Genomic DNA, 26,667 nt, shown 5'->3' with positions numbered 1-26,667 from the left:
TCTCTACTGATTTATTAGCATACAGTACACTCAACGAGTTAACCCCACTTTCCTCGCTCACTCCAAGGGATAAAGTCGATGATCGCGGGTTTCCTCCGAGGGTAAAACTGTTGCCCTCGCTAAAACCCCCCCGAGTTCCTCCGAGTGACTGGCTTACCGCCGAGTTTAATATGAACGATAGCGTTGAGAATTGTCCGATTTTATGAGTCTAATCAGATAAGCAAGAAATCATTCTTGTTTAGAAGTTATTTATTTTTATGCTTATGCACATTGTTAAGCGTAAAAGATTCTTTAACATGTACATGTACCAACGTTTAATTTGTATTTATGTCCGTAAACGCCATTGAATATTGTCTTGAATTATAAACATTGAATCATTAAAGTATATCCACTAAGTTATTGCATCATAAAGCAGCCGACTATTTACACAATTCTGAACCATGACCTCTGACGTCAAGCGCGTGATCAATACAATGTAGAATATACTATTTATTATTGGTGGTTAAAAATAGCAATGACGTTTCATGGAATTTTCCACAGAAAACGAGGCAAGAAGGCCTTCAAAACCATGAACTTTGAATGCGTGTTTGACCTCCTTATTTTCCGAAAATGTTCAACCTAGAATTTCTTGGAAGAAATGTGTTTATCAGTCATTAGCAAAAACATGTTTATAAGATGCATGTGCAACAAGTGAAATACGACTGCATTCTTGTGGTAAGCTAACTTCATGCAAAATGGGCAGAGGAAAAAGAATAATAGCAATTTACTGGAGCCGTCATAATCGGTTGAAAATTTTAATAAAATAAATATAACTTTAGCGTAGATTCTTATCTATTGTCCTCAGAGTTTCGCGGAGTTAACCCCTCCGAGGAACGTCGAGTTCGTTATTCTTTGGTTGACTGATCACCCTCCGAGGGCCTTAAATTCAAACTCCGAGGAACGCGGAGAGTCGATAAAATCATTGTGTTGGCCGCGATAGCAAAAATCCGCGGAGGGAAACGGAAAGTGAGTCTAACGCGTTGAGTGTACTGTACATTCAATCTTGTTTTCAATGAATATTGATGAAGTTCCGAATGCCTCTTTAAAGGTTGTGAAAATCTAGTTTGTTAACTTTCTAATATTATTCTTAAGTTCCAAACTACAGAGCTTCAGATAAGGTTTAGTGTATTAGGGTATTTCACCCCAGACTTTTTCTCTAAGTAATGGTTAGTTGATCTGAAGTAAAAGTTTAATGATTAAGAATGGGGTGAGTGAGCATAGCTAAAAAGCCATTCTTAATCATAAAAATATTACTTCAGGTCATCTGCCTTAGAATACTACCTCATTGTCTCCAACAGTGTCAGAGCTTAATCTGACACAGGGTTTGTGTAATTAATGAGTGGCAATAGGCAGACCTTTTTAAACACACACACATATTTTTTATGATTAAGCAAAGTACTCAGATTGCTGATCAGCAATTTCATTGGCTGATCATGTAGGTTGTATTCTGTGGTGTTATTGTTTAATTATGCCCTGAGTTTTCTCCAGAGAGTATTTATTCAAATTCAAAGAGTATTTACCAATTAAAATGTCATTTCTATGGTACAATAGGTGATAATATCTATTGGCAAAAAAATATGACAATCACCTACCTAGTGACCTCCCCTTAAAGTTGAAAGGATTGAGTATTGTAAAGGGAAGTAAACACTGCCTTGAATAGGCTACACTCATCTCTTATCTTTCTTAATTGATCTTACTCACTACTTTCCATGTCAATCAATCTGAAGAATGTTTACACTAGATCCAATGTTTTTTGAATCACAAAGGTTCAAGTTCATCATATTTTTCATTAATGTTCATGCATATTCATGCTACATGTATTACCAATCTTATCTAAAGCTTAGATAACATACCAAACATACTCTTTCACCATTTGAGAAATGCTTTCAATTGATGCTAATTTTACAAGGCGTGACCTGGTATCCTAACAATGGATTAAAATTTGAATATTAAAATAACATCAACTCCTTTTGCAGGGTTAGAAGCTGCTCCAGTCAAGATGTAGCTGATCACCATGGAAACAAGCCTAGAATACTCCTTAGCAACCCATGGATGTCCAGCAACCAGGCTGACAGAGTGTCTCTAGGTCAGCCTGAAGTTATGATGTAAGTCAATCAATATTTGAAATATTTCTAGATGATAACTTGGAACTTGGAAGGAAAGAATCAAAGTGAATGAAATGTTGGAGAAATGTTATCAGTGCCCTTTTTACATTCCAAAATGACTGTCAACAATCTAAGCAGAATAACTGGCACCAACAATACATGACCACGACCAACATCATCACAAGCAGCAGCAACACCACCAACTTCTTCATAATCATTGTGCATCACTGAAATCACCAACAGCAGATAAGCACCACCATCACCAACAACATCATCACCATTATCATCATCACCATTATCATCATCCTGCACCAGCACCAGCACCACCATTTCCAACATCTTTATCATCCTGATCCTAATCCTCATCATCCTCATCATCATCATCATCATCATCCTCATCATCATCATCATCATCATCATCATCATCAATGTGCCCTTTTTTGACCACAGTGAAGTCTTCATCATGATCATAAGTATTTTATCTCAATGAATATAAAACTATGATTGCAAACTGATTCATGTATGAAAATTTACTACATTTTTATTAAGTCATAAGTATACTTTGAGAGAATTGCTTTCCTGGAAAATGACACACTTAAGTATTACCTGAGGCTACAATTAAATCAAATTACCGTTTGACATTCAGAGAATTATCTTGAAACAAAAGGAATTAAGTTAATGAATGTACCGTATTTGTTCCTGTCGACGTGCATTCAATAACAGACAAATTGGGCAACTTTTCCAGTGCATTTTTTTACAAATTCAAGGCTCTTAATAAGATTATTCTGATGAAAGCATTTAAATTTGGGCTGATTTTGCTATAATACAAAATTTTGGTCGGCCATTTTTTTGTTAAACTTGTACCCTAATGTAGTACTCTTAGGTTACACACCACCATTTTTTCACTGAAAATTTTGAATAACATTTTATGAGCTAAAGGATCTTTAATATATGATATGAGCAGTGGGCAAATACATGATTAATGATAAATATGGTAAACAAGTTTGTCCTACTAAATCCTTCTGGATAAACTTGGTATTAATAAGGCTTTGTAAAAGGTGTTGATTAATTTTAGGACAAAGACTAACATATGGTACAAAATTAATTATTTTGATAAGTATTTTGCAGTGGTTTATTTCTGACTGATTCTTGAATCAATATCCTCTCATAACATGGATACAGGAATATCTTGTTGTCAGGAACAGTTTGTATTGTTTTTTCCTGGACCATGAAATAAAAGAATGCATGCTGATGAAAGAAAATGAAATAATTTATTGTTGGCATGCATGTTATATAAAATCTGGTTTTGAATTATATAAATATTTGTTTAATCTGGTCTGATTTTTAAAGTACATTGCTGATTTATTGATATAAAATATGCTGTCCTATATTAAACACTGACACAGTTAAAAAGATTTATTTACCTTGACAACAGGTGCATGACTGTTTACATGAAGCACTACCTGTGACATAGATTAAAGAAATTGCTGAATTATTCCCCTTCTTAAACTACCTGTGACATAGATTAAAGAAATTGCTGAATTATTCCCCTTCTTAAACTACCTGTGACATAGATTAAAGAAATTGCTGAATTATTCCCCTTCTTAAACTACCTGTGACATAGATTAAAGAAATTGCTGAATTATTCTCCTTCTTAAACTACCTGTGACATAGATTAAAGAAATTGCTGAATTATTCCCCTTCTTAAACTACCTGTGACATAGATTAAAGAAATTGCTGAATTATTCCCCTTCTTAAACTACCTGTGACATAGATTAAAGAAATTGCTGAATTATTCCCCTTCTTAAAGGGAAAGTATCTGATACATGTAACTCTATCCCTCCCCATTTTCTATTTAGGCTGTTAATATTCTTTTGACTTAGGAGCGTAAAGTTGCATTCTCCCCTTGTGAACCACACCATGCAATAACTGCTGTGGACCCCTGTCCCCCAGCCCCCCAGCCCCCCAGCCCCCTGGACCAACCCTCACCACTGAATAGTATATATGGGCCCAGATGGTCAAAATAGAAACTGCACCTACACTCATAAAATTTTATAGAAATGTTGGTCAGCATAGGAAATTGTACACCTGCTAAATGTGTGGCACTTGACTTGGTCTAAATAGAGTTTTATGGCCCTAGTGACCTAGAAAATAATGGTCTGAAAATAACCATTCCTGTGTCTAGGCAGCATCTTGGGGGGGGGGAGGTGGAGGAGGTCATCACTTCTGTGATAGCTCTAGTTTGATTGATTAACATGAAACAAAGCTGACATATCTAAATGATTTTCATTCAGTTGTGCAAGCCATAAATCTTGAAATATTCCAAAAAATTATATTGCCTTGCAAGCTTGCTTTTAACATTGATTTGTCATGCAAATGGTATGGGAAACTTGTTGAAGAACATAAGCAAATTGTTATCCAGGAGTTCAAAACAATTTGCAGATTTTATTATCTTGTCCCTAGGGTTGGAGCAGCGAAATCCCTGAGGTTGGAAAAATTGTTGTTCTACTTGGGTCAAATTTTGTTTGTGAAAAATTCTGGACTTTTTCCCAGGTCACTTTCTCACTAATGGCCTGTCAGAATCCCTTCTGTGGTGAATTTAGCACTCTCTAAAATCCCCTTTATGCCAGCCACTCTGCCTAGAGCCTGGCCAACTCTATTTCTCAGGTGGCGGTTTCTGACTGGGTCTGTCAGAATCCCTTATGTGGTGAATCACCCACTCTCTAAAGTCCCCTTTTTGCCAGCCACTTTGACCTGAGACGGGCCAGATTTATTTCCCAGGTGGCTGTCTGACACCAGGTCTTTCAAAGTCCCTTCTGTGTGGAATCAACAGGTCTCTAAAGTCCCCTTTATGCCAGTCACTCTGACCACAGTCTGGCCAAATCTATTTCCCAGGTGGCTGTCTTACTCGCAGCAGGGCCTGTCAAAATCATTTCTGTGGTGAATCAACCACTCTCTAAAGTCCCCTTTATGCCAGCCACTCTGACCTGAGACTGGCCAAATTATTTCCCAGGTGGCTGTCTTACTGGACCTGTCAAACTCCCTTCTGTGGTGAATCACCCACTCTCTAAAGTCCTCTTTATGCCAGCCACTTTGACCACAGTCTGGCTAAATATATTTCCCAGGTGGTGATCTCTGACTGGGTCTGTTAAAATCCCTTCTGTGGCAAACCGAAGGCTCTCTAGTGTCCCCTTTATGCCAGTCACTCTGACCACAGTCTGGCCAAATCTATTTCCCAGGTGGCTGTCTCACTGGGTCTGTTAAAATCCCTTCTGTGGGGAATCAACCACTCATTAGAATTCAAATCACATTTTCAGCCAATGTTTTTGCAGAAAGGCAATCATTAAGTACTTAAAGCTTAATCATAAGGAATTTCAACTTTTGCGGGTGCAGGGATGTGATTTGTCCGCGGATTCGCGGAATTCTGCGGATCTTATGGCCCCAGAGACCCCCCCCTCCAAAAAAAATAATAATATATATATATATTTTTTTTTTACCTGAAAAAATTTATTTGGTTGCTTTCAGTTGTTTAAGTTAATACTCCAGTTTGCTTCAAATTTAAAGTCAGGAGAGCCCTCAAAAGAGCTTCTAAAAAGCCATTTTTTCTTCTACAGCAGTGCGCTTTTGACCCAAAGAGCGCCCCATAAACCCATGGCCGAAAATGTTTCAGCCCTCCGGCTGCCAGGTTAATTACATCCCTGGGGAGTTTAAAGGTACGCCTACTGCCAGTTATCCGAAACACAGTCCCTGCGTCAGATTTTGTTTTGACAATGTGTAAGCCAATGAGGTAGTTTTCTAAGCCTGTTAGATGACCTGAAGTAGTATTTTAATGATAAAGAGGGGCTCATTTGCTATGCTCACTCTGCCATTCTTAATCATTTAAATGTTACTTCATGTCTATTAACTATTACCTTAAGTCTACTTGGCACTCCCCTCCCCCCCTCCTGGGGTAAACTATTGATGACTGTATAAAGGCCATCCAATGTTTTAGAAGACTGCTTCAAATTTATTATGAGTTCTTTCCTGTGAACCTTTTACTAGATGACAGTGCTTGTATTAATTATTAATCAGTTAACAGTTTATAACATTAGCAGTTATTACTTACGTCAGAAGCAGACAACAGAAATTCAGTTAGTGGGAATAATTGTCTTTGTGGGTTTGCGGTCTCTTTCTGTGTGTACTGGAAGTGGAATGTGTGATAAAAGTAATATATAATGTCATTTTGTTTGGAAATATTTAGTGTCAAGAGTGGATCGTCCATCTTTTGGCGACATTTTATAATGACATTTTGTTTGAAATGTTTAGTTTCAAAAGTGGTTTCATTCCATCTTTTGGCAACATCTATATTTGACGACATTTTATAATGACATTTTGTTTAAAATATTTAGTTCCAAGATTGCATCCTCCATCTTTTGGTGACATTTTGTGTGAATTAAGGGAAGTATTTTTCATTTCTGTTAAGAATTTGGCATCAATTTTTCTCTAAAATATTACTTTGTGTTGACACTGATGCTTCCCTAAATGGGATCACCAGACGGATTGTAAATCATCTGAATTTTTTAATAGTCTTTGAGCTTTGCATGATAATGAGTGAACAATTTTTCTTTGGAAGGGGTTTCTTTATATAAAAGAAACCTTTTATGGGAAGAAAAAACAAAAGTTTGGTGTCTTTGGATTATAATAACAATAGGAAAAAGAACTTGGATATCGATATAATATTGTTTGGTACAGAAATTAGGTGATTAGGCTAATTTAATTTAAAATGTTTAAGTGACATAAAACAGTATTAGTAAAAGAATAAATTATTTAAGCTGCACTCTCACAGATTTACCGTTTTTACAAAAAATTTATTATTTGTCTTGAATGAGCAATATTTGTGAAATATCTGCAAACCAGTGATAAAAGACTTGCTGACGAAGGATCAGATTACCATATTTCCCTTCAAAAAGTAATGTTGTATGGCTTAAAGCAATACTTATAACAGTTTAAGAAAAATGCATAAAACATATTTTTTTTAACTTATAAAATATAAAAATCTGCGATCTATTTTTTGTCAGCAGTCTAATATATGGCTGATTTACATGCATTTTCACATAAATTTGCTCGTTCCAAGACAAAAAATAAAAACAGTTGTCAAAACGTTCAATCTGCGAGAGTGCAGCTTTAAAAGGTGCAAGGATTATTTATTTAGGAGGATGGCAAAAATTGTAAATTATGAAAGCCTTTTATGTCAGCTATAAAACAATTATGTTGCTGATTTCCATCATTGAGTCATCATTTGTTGATACATTTATTTTCCTAGAATTGTCTACAGCTATTGTATAGTTTAATAATAGATTAAAAAAAGACAATATTACACAAACATTTGCTGTAATGTTGATTTTTTTCCCCTTTGAAATATGTTTCCACAGTCCCCAGGGGCAGGTTGTTATTGAAATCCTTTTATCAACTACAGACAGTTTCATTAATTTCCACAGCATCACCAGTAGGGCATGTTGTCCTAGACTGGTCCAAAAGCCAAGTGTTTATAGAGCGCTCGTTTCTGGTGACAAAAAATTAGACTGCCCTAATAGCCCAGTGTTAATAGAGCATTAAATTTGCTTCAGCTGTGGAAAGTCAGGGGTTCAAACCCTTAGCCGCGTCAAACTGAAGACAATTCAATATGGCACCAGTAGCACTTTGAATTTAAAGGGTACATATGAAATTGGGAATATGGTATACTCTTGCCGTACTGGTTAAACCAAGGAAAGTTGTATCCCTTGTAACGATCAGTGCTTTAAAGAGCTAGGGTTTCGCGCCCAAATCTCTAGTACCTCACTTTGTTTCTTCAAGTCTTCCAATGTCTGGTTTTGAGAGCAAATTGCAGTTACTTATATCTCATGTCTTCCGAGCATTTTAAAACACAATTCAAGTTATGATGGTGTGTTGGCTTTATGGTGGGGTCAAGCAAAAATGCAGGTAAATCTTAGCTCTCAATCTTTTGTGATGTGTGTAATACGAGTCCAAGGCCAAAGCTTAGGGCTGAGGTGAAATGAGAACCGTAAATAAATTTTCTTTTGCCTAACAAATTTTCTGGATTAAAGTCTGTCAGAGCCACTGATTTATATAAATGATGTTTTCCCAATGACAAGGTGAGTTGTTCTGGATAGCTGTTGGAAGTCAGTGGTCATTGTTTTCCTGGAACTTGTGAAATAGATTCCACAGTCAGTTGTGATAATGGATGATAATAGACAGGAGTTGTTTCAGTGTTTGTTGTTAAACAACAGGCAGGAAGGATATGAAACAGTAGCTAATGAATACCTGGAAGATATATTTCATTCGTTTGTGGTTATATGTGCAGTGATATGAAATAATGGTGATTGCATTTTTGTGTTGGACTATGACAATCAAGGATTTTTCAAATTTTCTGTTTATTAAATTAACATAGATCAATTCTGACGAATGGACCAGAAAATTGTTTCATAAAGATTATTTTAGTCTGTCTAATTTTTCATCAAGACTTGCATGTTAAACATTTACTGTCAGTATCGAAAAGATAGCATATTATATTCTTGGTGTTTACATTTTAGTGTATGCCAGTGATAATCAAGTTTTTTTAAATGTTCTGTTGGTAATGTTTAGAAAATCATCCAACAAATACACCAACTTTGAACACGGAATAAGTTTGAGTCAAATTTGACATTCCACTGTGGCTGAGGTACGCTGGCTCTTTCTGTTTATCGCAATACTTGAAACTCGATTTTTAACATATTGATGTATAATTGCAATATACTGTTTGTCAATGTTTTGCCGAAGTATTGTATTAGCCTTCAGGTGTTGTTGTCAAAGTCAGCATCAACAGATTCAAATGAAACTTGGTAGAAATATTGTCATAGACAATAACCTGCTCATGTGTAGCAAGGCACATATCTCTAGACTTTAATAATTATCAAGATTATCCCCCTTGTTCTACCAAAAAAATCATACAATCTTTTGCACTGTGGTGCTAATGTTTATAATATTCATTTAAAAAAAGTAATGTAACACTGCATTTATATGATACAGTTGCTACAAGGACAATTTAGTGATGAATTGACTGAATATTTTGATAGTGATTCAAGTGTTTTTTTAAGTATTTGGAATTGATAATTTTCAATGAGATCAATTTGAACAATTTTATTATTATAAGATTTATGATTTTTTTTTACATGTTTCATGACATATGTTTTATCAATTGAATAAGATGTTAAGTTATAATGACTCAATGATGCAAATTAATTAAAATGGGAATGAATGAATTTAATCTTCTTTTATTGACTGACGCTTTGAAAATGAATCAGATAGCTGAAATCCAACAAAAAAAAATATTCTCAAGTAGATTATATAAATTAAGGTAAGCCATCCGTCATTAGGATGCAAAGATGTGCATTTAAAATATATATTATCATCAGGATAATGTCTATGTTAAATTCATTTTGACTTATAACCATTATATTATTTTTGCATGGATTACTTTTTTAACAGCACTGTTATAATGCTAAATATGATAGGATATATTAAAGGGAGGTAATAAAAATAAATATATGATTGAACTAGTTTTTATTTTGATAATAAATTAAGTTTAAAACAGATATTATAGCAAGTATATATATAGTATAATAATTTTTTATTAAGATCATATTATAGCAATTTTGTTATTTTGTTTCTTAAATAACATATTGCCTATATAAAAAAAGCTCATTGTGAAATCTTTAAACTTAACATTTTTTTTCTTTATAATGAATCTTTACCAGTATCATTTTTTTGTATTAAGTAATAGTTAGATGACATGAAGTAGCATTTTAATGACTAAGAATGGGTGGAGTGAGTGAGCTCTTCTTAATCATTAAGATATTACTTCTAACTGTCTAAGAATACTACCTCATTGGCTGTCATATTATCAACACAAAATCTGATGCAGGGAGTAGATATTGGATTAGTGGCAGTAGGGGGACATTTAAACACCCGCGAAAGTTGAAATTCTTAATGATTAAGCCTTGCAAATTAGTAATTAATGATCGCCCGTCTGTAATTTCATTGGCTTAACATATAGGCTGTATTCTAATGATGGATGGACTACCTTTAGGTTAAGGTTATTTAGATAAGCGGTAAATCTTCGTCAACATTTTGATGTCAATAAAAGTAGTTAATTAATTCATAGTCAAGAGTTCGGGTAAATAATTTAATGTACAAAAGATTAACATTATGTTAGATCATGGTTACAATGAAATGTTGCCGAGTACTGATGTAGTTATATATTTTCGTTTAATTTACGATAACCTGTGATAATGAAAAGTGGTTAACTATGCGTGTGATAGTAACTGGATGATTTCTCATATGCAGTATTTATTTTATGATAAAGGCAGACTAAAAACGGAAGGATGTATGATCGTTGATAATTGGCGTTTAAATTCTTCCTAAGAAGTGAGCTATATTTAAGGATTGAGTGTAATAATATTTGAAGGTTTAATTTGGTTTGAAAAAAAAAAGATTGTTGGTTAAAATTGTGGATATAAGGTTTTGGGATGTAAATTTTGTGAAATTGACGAAGGAAACCTAAATAAAGTATTTGTTTAATTTACAATTTTAAATATAAAGGTCTGAGCTTGTATAGATTGTTATTTATACAGTGTTTTAAAAATATTAGTTACCTTTAAGCGTTTCAATCTCAAGTTTGTAAGTGTTTATTGATTTATATCAAAGTATATCTATATGTATGTTATACTTTTTAAAGTATATGTAATTATTTGAACTATTTTAAGTGTATGTATTTATATGTAAATATTGAATATACATGTATGTAACTTTATGTAACCATTGCAAATATATTTATATGTATTTAGCTTTTGAAATTATATGTATACATATATGTAACTATTGAATGCATATGTACATGTATGTAACTAAATATTGAATGTATATATTATTTATTTGAACTATTGAAAGTATATGTTGTTATATGTGATTTATAATTCAATGTATATATATGTATAACCATTGAAGGTATATGAACATGTATGTAACTACATATGAAATTTAAAGTATATATTATATATAAACTATTGAAAGCATAATTTATCCTGTTATATGAAACTTTTGAAAGTATATGCATTTATATGTACATATTGAATGTATATATATTGAACCTTATGTAATCATTGAAAGTATATTTATATGTATTTGGCATTTGAAATTATATGTATATATATATGTGACTATTAAATGTATATTTGTTTATATGTAACTATTGAATATATCTGTATGTAACTTTTGAAAGTATATGTGTATATGACCATTTAAGGTATATGTATTTATACTAGCTATTAAAATGTTATTTACATATATGTAACTACGGAATGTATAAGTAATCATAGGTAAATATTGACAATAATTATTGAAACTATATGTATTTATATGTCACTATCAAAAGCATATAAAAGTATCTATGTGCAACAACCAACATAGTTGTTCAGATAAAACATTTCTGTAGATGCAATTATTGTTATGTATTTGCTGAAATAGAGAGCATTTATTTGATATTTGTCTGGAAAGAGAATATTTGATGTATGAGGTTTTTGTCTGTAAATATTGGGCCTGTCTTGGAGTGTATGAGTGCTCATTTATCTAGCTCTATAAATGTCCAGGTCATTTTGTTGCTGCATTTGTCTTAATCTTTCCTGGCATGAGGAAGAACATCCTTTGAAATATGATGGTGCGATTTTTCTGTTTTGTTTGTTGTTGGATAATATTATGTATAGAGGATTATAATTACATGAGTGGTCATACAATATGAAATTTATTAAACATGTTTTCGAAATTTTTATTAAAACGTGTCTAGGCTTCTGATTTAATGATTTATTAAAAGCGTTAAATACATAAAATGTTATACTATTAAGGGTGCGTACCATTAACATTGCTTTTAATGTATGACGTGACATTTAAATTCATTACACAAGAATTATATGAAAAATATATGTAATTTTGTTCTTTTGTCCCTCAAGGGGGACATATAGTGATCTGGGTCCAAGCGTCAGTGTCTGTCAATTCAATCTTGTTTCCACTTAATAGCTTACGAACACTTACATCTAGGGACCTCAAACTTGGTAGCCAGGCTTGTCATGACCCATAAGATGAACTGTTTTGATTTTGTGGTCAGTGGGTCAAAGGTCATTGTCATTGTGACCTTGAGCTGAAAACCTGCTTCCCATCAATAACCGAACAACACTCAATCTCGGGGAACTCATACTTTGCTCGTTAAAAATGTAAGCTATCAATATTGCATAACTGCATGGACAGGTTTTCATGAATATAAGTTACATGCTAAAAGCTATCAGTTCATAAAAATATTTTAGGCCCATTCACACTAATTAATGGCAATCAGTCAAAGGAGACATTTCGGGGGCATTAGTCACATTTGTGTGACAATCCTTGTTTTAAGATGGAAACGCCATTTATGATATAAAATAGTCATTATAAAACTACATTTTATAAAGGGCAGATAATCATATTGCTGGATTTCTATTCAATCAAGGCTGAGGATTATTTTACATCGCAATGAGGAAAAAGTAATCGGAGTTATGAAGAGGTTTCTTAAGCGACAGACATAAGATATAATCAGTTTTCAAATCTAGCTAAAATAAAGCATGCAACCAATGATCATTTCTAGTTGATACCAAATATCAATAATATTTAGTTGTTATGAAATGTTAATAATTTCTATGAGATATCAGTCATTTCCAGATGATTTGAGATTATGGCCATTTCTAGATGATTTGAGATAATGGTCATTTCTAGATGATTTGAGATAACGGTCATTTCTATATGATTTGAGATAATGGTCATTTCTAGATGATTTGAGATAACAGTCATTTCTAGATGATTTGAGATAATGGTCATTTTTAGATGATTTGAGATAACACCGTCATTTCTATATGATTTAAGATAACGTTAATTTCTAGATGATTTGAGATAATGGTCATTTTTAGATGATTTGTGATAACACCGTCATTTCTATATAATTTAAGATAACGTTAATTTCTAGATGATTTGAGATAATGATTATTTCTACTTGATATGAGTTAATGATCATTTCTTGGTGATATGAGATAAGGATCATTTCCAGGTGATATATGAGATAACAATCATTTTAAGATGATATGAGATAAAGATCGTTTCAATGTGATATGAGATAATGATCTTTTCAATGTGATATGAGATAATGACCATTTCTAAGTGATATAAGATAAAGATCATTTCATTGGGACAAGAGATAAATATCATTTCAGGTTGATATGAGATAAATATCATTTCAATGAAATAAAGATCAATGTGATATTAGATAAAGATCATTTCAATCTGATATTAGATAAAGATCATTTCAATGTGATATAAGATTAAGATCATTTCAACGTGATAATTGAGACAAAGATCATTTCAAGGTAATAAAGATATAGATCATTTCTAGGCGATATGAGATAAAGATCATTTCAACTTGATATGAGATAATATCATTTGTAGGTAGTATGAGATAAAATCATTTTAAGCTGATATGAGATAAAGATCTTTTCTAGGTGAAATGCGATAAATATTATTTTGAGGTGATATGAGATAAAGATCATTTCTAGTTGATATGAGATAAAGATCATATCTAGGTGATATGAGATAAAGATCATTTCTAGGTGATAATGAGATAAAGATCATTTTTAAGTGATATGAGATAAAGATCATTTTTAAGTGATATGAGATAAAGATCATCTCTAGGTGATATGAGATAAAGATCATTTTTAAGTGATATGAGATAAAGATCATTTTTAAGTGATATGAGATAAAGATCATCTCTAGGTGATATATGAGATAGAGAAAATTTTAGGTGATATGAGATTTACATTATTTTTAAGTGATATCAGATAAAGATAATCTCTAGGTGATATTAGAGAAAGCCTAATGGGGATACAGTTCCTGTAATTGTCCACAAAGCACAGAACAGGGATGTCAATTAACAATGTTTTATATACTCAGCCATTTCATGGATATATATAATCTTCTTTTATTTGGGTCTTTATAAAATATATATGGTTTGTATTCAGCATGAATCATAACAAATGGTTCACAAACTAAGTTGTTTGACAGATGAAGGGTTAATAAAGTTTAACAATAATTGAATCGTAAATTACATTTATTTTTGGGGAAATTTGATGCATTTGCGTATGATATCTTTACTTTAAATCTGAAAGCTTAAAGATATTTAAAGGATAGAATGTATTGCACAGCGTGTAATTTAAATTCTGAAAGTCATAACTTTGAAAATTTCGATAATCAAGTTACAAACAAAATCATCTCAAATGACACCTGCACGCCTGAGTCAACGCTCCTTTATAAAAAGATGTTTTATTATCAACTTTTATAAGGAACATGGCATTTTATTTTGCACATAATGCACATTATTGTTTTTGTACATAAAGGCCATTATGCTCCGCAGGCCTTAGAAAACATCCTATCATGACAAAAAAGACTTTAAGTGATAAATGAATAGTTGATAGCATCAATTTCTAGACAATAGCTTCTTGAGTCCTGAGTCACTCCATGATGTATAATATTAGGCCAAATAAATTAAATTTAGATTCTGAACCCTGTGCCAACCCTTCCCCCTTCCCTTTTCCCCTCTTGCATGAAATTTCAGCTGTGGCACCCTCGTTTGGGTACGAGCCAGGTTTTCAATATGACAGGGTGCTTAGCAGAAAGAGGACAGGGTGGGTGTTTAAGGAGAAGAGGGCACTTCAAATTGTGTCTGGCATTAAAGAATTTGAACATTATGAATTTCATAAAAAATAGTTGAAATTGTGTTTAATTTAAGTAATAGAAGTTTTCAACTGCCAAATTTGTCAAGCTAAAAATGTATAAATTTATAGTAATATTTGAAACTTTAATCAGAGCAAAATATTTTTTTTATCATCTTAAGCATTTAATCCTATGAATGCAGGAGGGTACACATGCTGGTTTCCATGAGGGCAGAAGCATGCTTAGTAACAACCCGCTACCCCAGTGCTGGCCCAGTCCCTAACCTTGAGAACGCATCCCCAATGAGTTTCTATTTTTAATTTGCTGGGTATACTCATTGTTTCCTGATTTTCCTGTAAAGCCATTACCTTGAGAACATTTCGGTCGAACAGCAGCTGCATTGTTTCATAAAAATTACATGTGCACGAAAATTATGATTGATGGACTCTCAGATTTTTGGTACTAAATGACACAAGTCCTGATTATGAACAATATGAATCCCAAGGGATAATTAACCACTCAAGCAGATTGGAAACTGAATCATTGCACTGCAAAAGCTGTAGATGTTTGTAACAACCTTGTTTGTCCTTAAAGCTGCATAATCTCACAGATATACCACTTTTTACAACTTTTTTTTGTCTTAGAAAGAGCAGATTTTTCTGTAAATATCTGCAAACCAATGATAATTAGGATTGATTACAAAAAATCAGATCATAGATTTTCATATTACCGTTCAAAAATTAATGTTTTATGGTGGCTTAAACTGTTAAACAGTTTAAGAAAAATGCACACTTTTTGAACATAAATATAAAAATCTATTTTTTTGTCAGCACTCTTCTTTACTCAGGTTTCGCCAAAAATGGCTCGTTCCAATACAAGAAATAAAAAGTTGTCAAAATGTTCAATCTGTGAAAGTGCAGCTTTAATATCTTCATGAAAATTTTGTTTTGGCGTAAAAAAATTCCCTGAGGCCAAATTCTGAATAGTACATTTTGGGCATTAAAGGGACATTATCAGCATTTGGGAGTTCATGTGTTTATATTAAGGAATACAAAAATGAATAATTGCTTGAAGCAGCTGATTCTGAGACAAACAAATAAAATAAGTGCCAAAGCTGTCAATCTGTGAGAGTGCAGCTTTAAAGATGAGGTATATTGGCATCTTATTCCCCAACTATCTTAACGGCAAAATGTGCTCACAAAAATTTGTGTTTTTAGTTTTTTTTCAACATTTTTTACCTGCAATATTTTTTAAACACTTTTTAAACAATAAACATTTAAATGTTGACAAATCTAGTTTGAATGTTGACAATTTTTGAAATTGTGTTTATTTCCAAAATAAAACCATCTGACTATCGCCTTGATATGTTTTTCGAAATATTTTTAGACAAAAGTTTGACATTTAGAAAAAAAAGAAGCTTATTGGTCTTTAATGTGTTTTACATAATGTTGTTTTTTCCCCCGAAATGTGTCAGTTGTGTATAAATTGCCTATCATGAATAAAATGTTCTGAAATGTATTGGATGGGTGTATATTGCCATCAGTGCAAAATGGTAACGTCAGCATGGGAAATTCAGAGACAATGTCTATTTATTATTTATTCACTGAGACTTTGAAAGTGGATAAATTCCAGAAATGATACTGTCAGCTTTTACCCCAATATCAAGGGGAGAAGTTTAAATATAAGCTCTAAGCTAATTGGCTTCGATCGTTTTTTTTTGTATACTTGTAACATGCTGATTTATTATCATCATATGAATGAATACTGTTTATACATTTGTTGATTATATATAGTGGCTTTAAGTAAGGATAAACTGATACTTTTTTTCAGTATACTTGTAATATGCTGATCAATTATCATTTAATTTATTTGAATAAATACTGTTTATAAACCATTAGGTATCAATTTGTTGTTTAGTATGTTGCTTTAAGTAATGGTTTAACTTGAGTGCTGATTCTTATGACTTTTATTGTATGGATGTATGCAAGTAAATAAAGCGCAATCATAATTAATGATGTACAATTTTTAATTAAAAATAAAAATAAATAATTGTCAAAAACCCCATATTTAAAGGAACTTTTTGACGTAAATAGTGATCTTGAATTACTACGCTAAAGTTTGCATTCTCATACATGCTTTGTGGTGAAATGTACAAAAATGCACTTTCTATGTCAATTTTTCCATTAATTGATTAATTTAGGTATGCCAAAAAAAAAATATCTCAAGTTTTTCCAATCTGGATCGAAAAAGCCAACCTTCAGGCATGCTGTGTAGCTGGTAACACTGCAAGACTTGTTACCAGCTAACAAGCATGCCTTTGGGTCAGAACTGTCTATCAGGACCGGAAACATATGAAAGATATTATTATTCTTAATAAAATTAAATTAAGAAGCAAACAGACCGTTTTTTGTTTTCATGCCTTTTTGTTTTTATCTAGTGATGACAACATTCATTAACAATTATTGCAATAATTTACGGTAAAGTCATGACTTTGGTGGAGTATATAGAGTAAATTATTCAGTGAAAGTGAACTTGGATATAATATTCACCACTTGTGAAATGGACATTGTGTGATATAGATTGGATGGACCTCTCCAATGAATTTCGCGGAGAAATTCAAACGGCGACGGAGTAGCTTTCCTGCAAGGTAAGAATAAATTGTTACTGTGGCGAACGCTGTTTTATGCTGCCTGCAGAGCTTGGCAGACATGTAGTCCACTTATATGGACATCATAGAGTCTTTTGACGTTTTTAACCAGGTTTTCAACGAAAACCGGGTTATTAGAATGAGGTTGTCATTGGGTGGACGGACGGGCGGGCGGGTGGTCTTGCGTCAAACATTGGTTTCTGTTCAATAACTTTAGTTAGCATTGATAGATATTGATGAAACTTGGTGTGTAGGTAGCTTATGGGAAGAGCTAGCTTGGGATTGCTTTTGAGGGGGATGGAGCTAATGTCAAGGTCACTGTTACTAAAAATAGAAAAATGGTTTCTGCCCAATAACTTTAGTTAGGATTGATAGATATTGACGAAATTTTGTGTGTAGGTACTAGTAGCTTTTGTGAAGAGCAAGCTTGGAATTTCTTTTGAGGGGGTGGGGTCAAGGTCACTGCTACTAAAAATAGAAAAATGGTTTCTGCCCAATAACTTTAGTTAGCATTGATAGATATTGATGAAACTTAGAGCGAAGGTAGCTTATGTGAAGAGCTAGCTAGGGAGGTGGGGTCAAGGTCACTGTTCCTAAAAATAGAAAAATGTTTTTCTGCCCAACAACTTAGTTAGAATTGATGGATAGTGATGAATGTTAGTGTGAATATAGCTTATATGAAGCTGCAGATTGAACTTGCTCATACATCAAATCAATTGGCTATAATTTCTGATTGCCCATAACAAAAACCTGGTTTCGTCGCAATGCGGCACTTCTAGTTTATACTTGGCAGACTCAAGTATTACAGGGATTATGACCTACCAAATGTTGAAATGATACCATAGGCTGCCTGAAAGCTCATTTGTGGCTAGACAGACACATACTTGGGAGTACTTCGTCTGATGTCGACTGCATTTTTGCGGCATCAAACTTTTGGTTCCAATCAAATTAATTGTATTAATGGCTTGGTGAAAGGGCATGGAAGGGTACACTTGGGTCAGGTACGTTTAGGCCGATGCCGGTGTATGATTTTACTACCTCACCATTTACCTGACCAATACAGCAATACCATCTGACGTTCAGTGTTACATGTGTGTGTTTTTTTTGTCAATCTCATTGCCTGCTGCTTGTTGAAGTGAATTAATAAGGCGCTTACCTCCCTTTACATTATAAAACACAAAGCTGCAGGCATGAAGGGAGATCACTGCTTCGTTGATTTTTGGTCATATGGGTAAAGTTCCCCAACCAGTGGTCAATTGACGGTTTTAGCAACAGTACACCCTTATAGCAATTTGTATTCGTACGGATACAACCAATTGTTTATATTGTGATATGGGCACATCCTTATAAGGGGTTTTACGTCAATTACTCCCCTTATCTTACATTTTGGGTAGATTAGGGGGTGGGGAAGGGAATAGATTTTTTTTACTTGTACTAAAAAATGTTAATTTTTGAATGAACATGTTAGAATTTGACCATTTTATATTTTAAACTTTCTACAATAGCGATATACCCTGATATAGGTTGGTTTAGTACCAGGTTTGGATTTCAAACAAGAAAGAGAGAAAAAAAAGAGTTATGCCTACCTACCGATCCTCATTTTTTGGAGATGTTGATGGAAACAAAAAATATTTCTGGCCTGATGTTAAATATCTTTTCGCGTATTTTTCTATATAAATTTTAATTCCTTGTTTTTTCATTGTGTTTTCATATTGTCAGCTCTGACAAGGAGTTATGGCGATATTGTAAAAAAATGGACCACAATTCTTCCATTGAATTGCATCTTTGCAATGTTAACCATCTGTGTTTCATAATGATCTTATGTCCTTATACCAAGACAGATTGCTATATAATAAATTGAATCACATTTAATTAATGAAATACTTTTGAAATACACTCAGTCTGGGTACAACTTGCTCAAGGCCAATTGGCCTTTGATACAAATTAGGCCAGAGTTTTTTATTTTTGGTTTTATGGGAAAATTTTCAAAAATAAGCGCCAGGAGGAGGGAATAAAATTAAGAAAAAGATGTCGAAAAATGAGCGTCGAGAAAAAAAATAAAATAATAAGATGGATTTTTCGTATATTTTTCTTTTTTTTGCAAACTTTTATAGAATGTATGTTTTGAAGTTGTGCACACTTGTTTTGTACTCCATACTGCCTGTTGTATAATAGAACTGTATAATAAAGTCAAAACAAGATGTCATTTTCACAAGAAGCCACAATAATGCACCAGTCAATTGTAACCACGCCCGACCCAGGGATGGTTAATCCTTGGTAAAACCCTGCCCTGCGGAGACAAACTTTTAACTGGTCAAATCCCCACCTTATTCCCCCACACCCCAAGGTAAGGCCCATTCCCCCCTATTTTTGGCACAAAAACAAAACCACCACATTCACTCAGCACTGCGGGGCGACCTGGAAGGTAAAAACACGGCCCATTTCTCTCGTTAACCCCTATATACCCACGGACCTGAAGGGTCGTGGTTATAATTGACTGGTGCATAATCTGGTGCATAATGCACGTTTAAGAAACTTTTTTTAACATTTGGATATTCATTTAACTCCCTAAACGCCACAAGTCAACTGATTCACACCAATGTAAATATATTCTTCAACTGTGACTCCACAGTATTTAACACTGCACTGTTAAATAAAAATACACATAAATAAGTATATATATTTTTTTATTATATGCATGATTTTAATATGAGCATCTATACTTTTGTAGTGCTTTTAATAGTCACTGAAACTGGCAAAACATAAGGCATCTGGCACATTGTTTGTGTCTAAAAATTTGATTAATATCATTTTGGTTACATATATTGAGATAAACAACACATCTGAAGAAATTTAATATCTATGATATACAAGAAAAGAAACAAGGTATGTAACTCAAACTTACCAGATTTCACTGTAGATTTAATTTTGTTTAGTTTCTTAATCAACATACAAACAATCCATTTTAAAATGGGTGACATGAAAAGAGGAGCCATTTATGCCCATTAAAATGGTATGCAATATGTTGGTAAGTTTATTGTCTTTAGACAAACAAGCCAAATCCAATGTCACATTCTCGTCTTTTTCTGTAGTCAGAAACTGTATAGCAAATTCCAATTCTCAGTGTATCCCCGTGTAAACAGGTCTACACACAGAAATATTTAAGTGATTTTATGCTTTGGTAAAAAGAAAGTACAATTCCGTTCCGAAATATCAAAATGCCTGATTTTATGAACAACAGTATCAGTCTTCAAACTAAATCCACTTTAAAATTTCGTAAAAGGCAGCCATTTTCCTTACATGCGCTTAGATGATGATAATAAGCAAGTTTCAAGTTTTATTTTCATCATGGCATATAATATGCATGTGATATCACAAAACAATGAAACTTATTTCAGTTGACATCATAAGCAAAGGCGCCGGCTTCCGCCATCTTGGAAATTGTGCGCAATATTTTTTTGTTGTTGTGAAATTAGCATAATTTAAATAACACTAATTTTTATTTTCTATCGGAGATCGAAGAAACGGGCGGCGAAAAAAAATAAAAATAAAGTAAGGAATTTGCATCTTTTTCTTATTTGGGTTTTGCAATATTTAGGTACGGCGCTCCCGTAAAACGAAAAATAAAAAAACTCTGGCCTTACCTACTCACATTCAAAAAATATTCCCACATCGCCTATAGATATGTAACCACTGGTCGGTATTATGTCAATTTGTTTAATTCAGAAACTCAGAAAACCTACCTGATTGCGAAACGGGAATTATTTATGCGAACAAGTCAAATGTAACTATTTGTTTTATATGTAACAAATGCTTCAGTTTGATCTTAGCACAAAACAATTTTCAAGCGCTCTAGCAATGTAATGTATACAGTACCGCTGGGCACTAGAATGGCCTGGGGAAAGTCCTGGTATGCGTATAATGCTACCAAAATTTGTGTATGACTGCACTTCATGTATATGTTACGTAATGTTCTGTAAGATGGCTGGGATGGCTAGGGCTGCGAGTTTGAGTGAAGTAGGTATTTGAACCTCTAAAGTGCCAAGTTGGCAAGGTCGGAGAATGTTTTTCATTTCGACTTACTTATAGCCATTTGGCATTATACAAATTGGCGTGGGCAGTTAGCATGACATATAGGCATTTGTAACTTCCCTCTAGTGCCAAATACATTGTCCAGTTGGAAAGGCCAATGAAAAGCAATATTTGTAAGATTATCCTGTCCAAAGAGCGCCAACATTTGAATTGCCAAATTGCCTCATTGAATAGGGCTAAAAAAGGGACATTTGCACCAGAATTTAAGCGTTTACTTTAAATATGAAAATACCCCACTCCCCCTACCCCCCGCTCTCTCTATTTTGAAATGGAGGTGGAAATATTACTTAATATATTTGGCCTGAGATATGAGTGGATAGTGCCAGGAGCTGACATAGCCTTCATTGTCAATTATCTAGTATTGAACATCATTTCCGGTTCCTTCTGTATCAGTAATATGCTTCATTATGAAATATGATGAAAAAAGTGTCCTAGGAATATTGTTGGCCAGAAAGAAGAACATAATACAAGCTACAAGATTATATAAGGGACAAAAATGACATAAAATGTTCAAAACTCTCGTTAAATTACTTATGCTTATGCTAACGTGTTAGCGTTAAATCATCAATGTATATACTAAATCAATCATCATTGTCGACAGTAGCAGCGGGCATTCTCATCACCTCATCCTCCTCCTTCTCATCCCCATCATCTTCGTCATTGCCGTTGTCGTCGCCGCCGCAGCCGCCATCACCATCATTATCATCATCATCATCACCACCACCACCACCACCAACAACAACAACAATAACATTTTCATCATCATCAGCAGCAGCAGCAGCATTAATGGTTTCTCAGGATGGTCTTGTATTTCCAGAAAAGTTTTTTTTTCCTTCTTTAAAGAGCCTCATTCTTACATTTTTTCTGATTTGATTACATTAGTTTAGTTCCAAAGTGAACAAATTGCTTATTCCAATGATTTTAATATGGTGAACCAGTCTAAGAAACATTTTTATTTGAGCTTTTACCCTTTATGCACTTTAAATGTAAAGCTTTCTGGATTCAAGGGATATCCAGTGACAGCCTTTTTACTTTTGTATATGAATTATTACATGAATGTGAAAGCTATTTCAGAGGATATTTATAACAATATTTTAGAATTAATCAACAAAATGAAGACGTATACAATGCCCGGAGGTATTAATTTTCTGGCTAGAAAACAGCCCTAACCATCATATATGGATTATGTGCAGGGGAAACATTATCGCTGATTTTGATATATTGGGTTATGTTACCCTGCAATTGATGGAACATGAATTGTAAGGCCTAAAAATAATTGGTTCAGGTTACCAAACCCTACCTACGAAATAAGCGCCGACCCAATCGTTTTAGAAGTCAGTTGGTAAAATAAAAAATAAAATCTTTTTAAATGTGTGTTTTAATATGTAGATTTAAACCTTTAAAGCTTTTTACAGAAGATTACTTTAACACCATTCTCCAATAAAGCCTTAAAAAGAAAAAAAATTGTACCTGCCCTACTTGTTTTTAAAAAGGATGTAACCCTAACTAAACCATTTCTTTTTGACAAATTGAAAATATTGGCAGTGCCAGAATATGTCAGAGGAAAGGATAGGAGACAGACAATTACTTTCTAACATGACAAAGTTTTAAGTTCTAAAAGATAGCTGAAGTTATACTGTCAGAAAAAATTGGCCATTTATGTTTTGTTCACTTCATAAACCATACGGGGTTATTTTAAAAGATAGCTCAAATTGTTCTGTCGGAAAAAAATTGGCCATTTACGTTTTATTTTCTTCATAAACCTTTCAGGATTATTAGGTATTCTCCGAATATCTCCAAATGGTTCCATATAAAGCAGTAAGTTTCTAAATTAGAAAGAAAAGCAATCTCGGGTCATTTAATAGCATTTCGGATATTTGGAGACTTAGGCCCTCCGACATAGTCCATGATATAAATGGTTACTTGGTCTATTATATAAAAAACATATGAGTTAAACATGATAATGCATTAAAACTAAATAAAAAATGTTTCATGCATCAACCTATATCGTGCGTCTTTAATCTCATATTGACCGTAGCATCTCTAAAGGTGGGTTAGATTAAATAATTGCCTTGTTTGGGATTCCTATTTTGGGAGTCTTTTACGGTAAACGCTCATTGTTTTCCAATAATATAATTTTTGGATCATAAAATGACAGCTGGGGCCTGTTTCCAGAACGTGTGAAGCACGTGTAAGGGGATGAATCATATATAAGAATAAATCTCCATTTGAGATAAAATTGCGAGAATCCATTTTACAAATTACCCAAGATAACCTCATAACATATGCAACTGTCTGACAAATTATACTGAGATTGCATGGAAAGAGTGTATTACAAATCAGAGACAATATCTGTTATTGCCAGACTGTTGAGGCCAAAAAAAGATCATTTGGGGCTCATCTATTTACAGAAGAAAAGAAGTTGAATCATTGATTTAACATTTGTGTCGTTTTCTAACATATTATATATTTTAGAAATAACTGCCGGTGGGCTATATTTGATTTTTAACATTAAAAATCATTTGGTGCCTTAAATATTTAGCGCTGTTCCAACGGTCCCTACAATTCTCAACCACACTTCTTGCAGACACAGAAAATTCATTATATAATAAATAAACGTTGTTGCACGCCTGGTTTCAAATTGGGATTATAAAAAATACTGTTGTTTTCATCCCTGATATATACGTCATTCGTAATTTTCTGCCATGCTTATTTTGGATCAATTATTTACAATTATAATTACGTTTTATGGGTAAAAAAATTGCTTTGAAATTCCGAGATCATTTGAGGAAGGTTAAACACATGAATAACAATGAGAAAATTATTTCCAAAGAAAATGTCAAGGCTTATTGTCAGATTACCAAATATGGAACCACATTTTATCTCGGAATAAATAAGCCGCTAAAAGCTGTTGCTCATTCTAGATAGGCTGATGTTGGATATTTAAGGTCTTTATTTGCTTCGACAGCCTGTCAGACTTTGGATATTACTCGGATAATGTTGAACATTGTCTTAATGCACTGTCCGAAAGTCTTCATTGTTGACTGTGAATCTTTATATTTGATATCTACTGAATGGTTTGATTTTTGTTTATCAAGATTTTCATCATCATCGTGATCATCATGATCATGATCATCATCATCATCATCAACAACGGCTTTGTCGTGGTTGTCATCATTGTTGTCATCACCACCACCACCATCATCATCATCATCATCATCATCATCATCATCATCATCATCATCATCATCATCATCATCATCATCATCAACTTCATCATCATCATCATCATCATCATCATCATCATCATCATTGTCATCATCATCACAACCACCACCACAACCAACACCACCACAACCAACACCACCACCACCACCATCATGAGTGCTTTTGATATGAATACATAATATATAATTTAATGTGATACCATAATTGTAAATATTGTAGTGAATGTTTAACTAATGTTACTATTTTAAAATTAAGTCACTTTTGTGTACATGCTTAAAAAAATTTGTAATTCAATAATTCATACATTTACAGGAAGAAATCCGAGACGAAGCTCCCAGTATTCAAGCCAGTACTAAAGAAAGTTGTCAGTAAGAGCCCAAGTCTTCCAAAGCGGCATTTATCGCCCGAGCCTGGGGTAGGGCGTGGCCGCGGGGTGGGAGGAGGTAGCACTCTACAGCTTCCGGGTGACACCTCGCTACATGCCAGTAGGTCACGGAGTCTTGAAGATCTACACAAGGATGCAAGCACTGAGGTAATATTTTGTGGGATACGTTGAATGAGTGGTCAGCTCTAGAGCCATTATCTATGAAACGTAAGTTACAAGGAAATCTTTCATAGTTCTAAATGTGGCGAGAATTTAGCTGCCTGCAGAAAGAGTATCTGTAACAGTATATGAAAATATCAATGGATTGAAAACCTCATCTAAGATGACCTGTTAAAACCAATTTGATTCTTGGAGGCCTTGGTTATCCTTCACTGTTCTTTTATACCCCTGTTTATAGAAAAGGATGTGTAATCGTTTAATCTGCGGCAGATGGGCAGCGTTCAGTACTATGATTTCCCCATCAATAACTTAAGAAGCATTTGTCCAATCATTACCAAATTTGGGCATAATTTTGATAACCAGTCAATTATTGGTTTAGTCTTGCAAGAGTTTTGGCCCTTTTATTTTAGAAATTTTCTGAAATAGATCTTGTCTGATCAATTATTTCAGAAGCCTTTGTCCAATAATCATCAAACTTGGTCAGAATGAGTATGGGCATACTATCTTTGACAAGTTTGATAGCTTGTTTCTGTTGAGTTACTCTATTTTTAACAAATGTCTTTTGGAAGTATGTTCTTACTTAGTAAAGTAGAAAAGGGCTTGGCTAGGGTTTTACCGAAGGTACTAGGGTGAAAAGTAAAGTAGAAAAGGGCTTGGCTAGGGTTTTACCGACGGTACTAGGGTGAAAAGTAAAGTAGAAAAGGGCTTGGCTAGGGTTTTACCGAAGGTACTAGGGTGAAAAGTGAAGTAGAAAAGGGCTTGGCTAGGGTTATACCGAAGGTACTAGGGTGAAAAGTGAAGTAGAAAAGGGCTTGGCTAGGGTTTTACCGAAGGTACTAGGGTGAAAAGTGAAGTAGAAAAGGGCTTGGCTTGGGATTTACCGAAGGTACGAGGGTGAAAAGTAAAGTAGAAAAGGGCTTGGCTAGGGTTTTACCGACGGTACGAGGGTGAAAAGTAAAGTAGAAAAGGGCTTGGCTAGGGTTTTACCGAAGGTACGAGGGTGAAAAGGGCACATTGTTTGGGGCTTTGAAGAACTTGAAAAGTATTTATTTGACAGAAAGTATTGGAAATTTTGTTCACTTACAGTAATATGGTAGTAGGTTTCAACTGCCAAATATGTGTGTATGAATTTATAAGTTAAATCCTTGCAACACCCTGCTTTAAATTCCCAGGTAAAACCCTAGCTCTACCCCGTTTAAAGCTGTAAACAACTGTTT

The 26,667-nt window shown here is 33.7% G+C and overlaps 1 protein-coding gene across 13 annotated transcripts in view; it reads left to right on the top strand.

The window, feature by feature from the left end:
• LOC128206733 (transmembrane and coiled-coil domains protein 2-like) overlaps window positions 1-26,667 on the top strand; it is an 89,126-nt gene that overhangs the window by 19,305 nt on the left and 43,154 nt on the right. For 10 of the 13 annotated variants that reach the window (XM_052909391.1, XM_052909390.1, XM_052909394.1 and 7 more), the window contains exons 3-4: window positions 2,016-2,144; window positions 25,219-25,438. In XM_052909391.1, the coding sequence (XP_052765351.1) occupies window positions 2,092-2,144; window positions 25,219-25,438 (273 nt within the window). In that variant the 5' untranslated portion in view covers window positions 2,016-2,091. Of the gene's footprint in view, window positions 1-2,015; window positions 2,145-10,370; window positions 10,587-10,684; window positions 10,728-17,376; window positions 17,587-25,218; window positions 25,439-26,667 lie in introns of those variants that run through there. The other 3 variants (XM_052909383.1, XM_052909396.1, XM_052909385.1) reach the window with 3 other exon arrangements.

This window comes from Mya arenaria, chromosome 10, assembly GCF_026914265.1.
Source record: "Mya arenaria isolate MELC-2E11 chromosome 10, ASM2691426v1".
Lineage (NCBI taxonomy): Eukaryota > Metazoa > Mollusca > Bivalvia > Myida > Myidae > Mya > Mya arenaria.
Note: the sequence above shows the minus strand (reverse complement) of the source record. Positions and strands in the feature narration are given on the sequence as shown.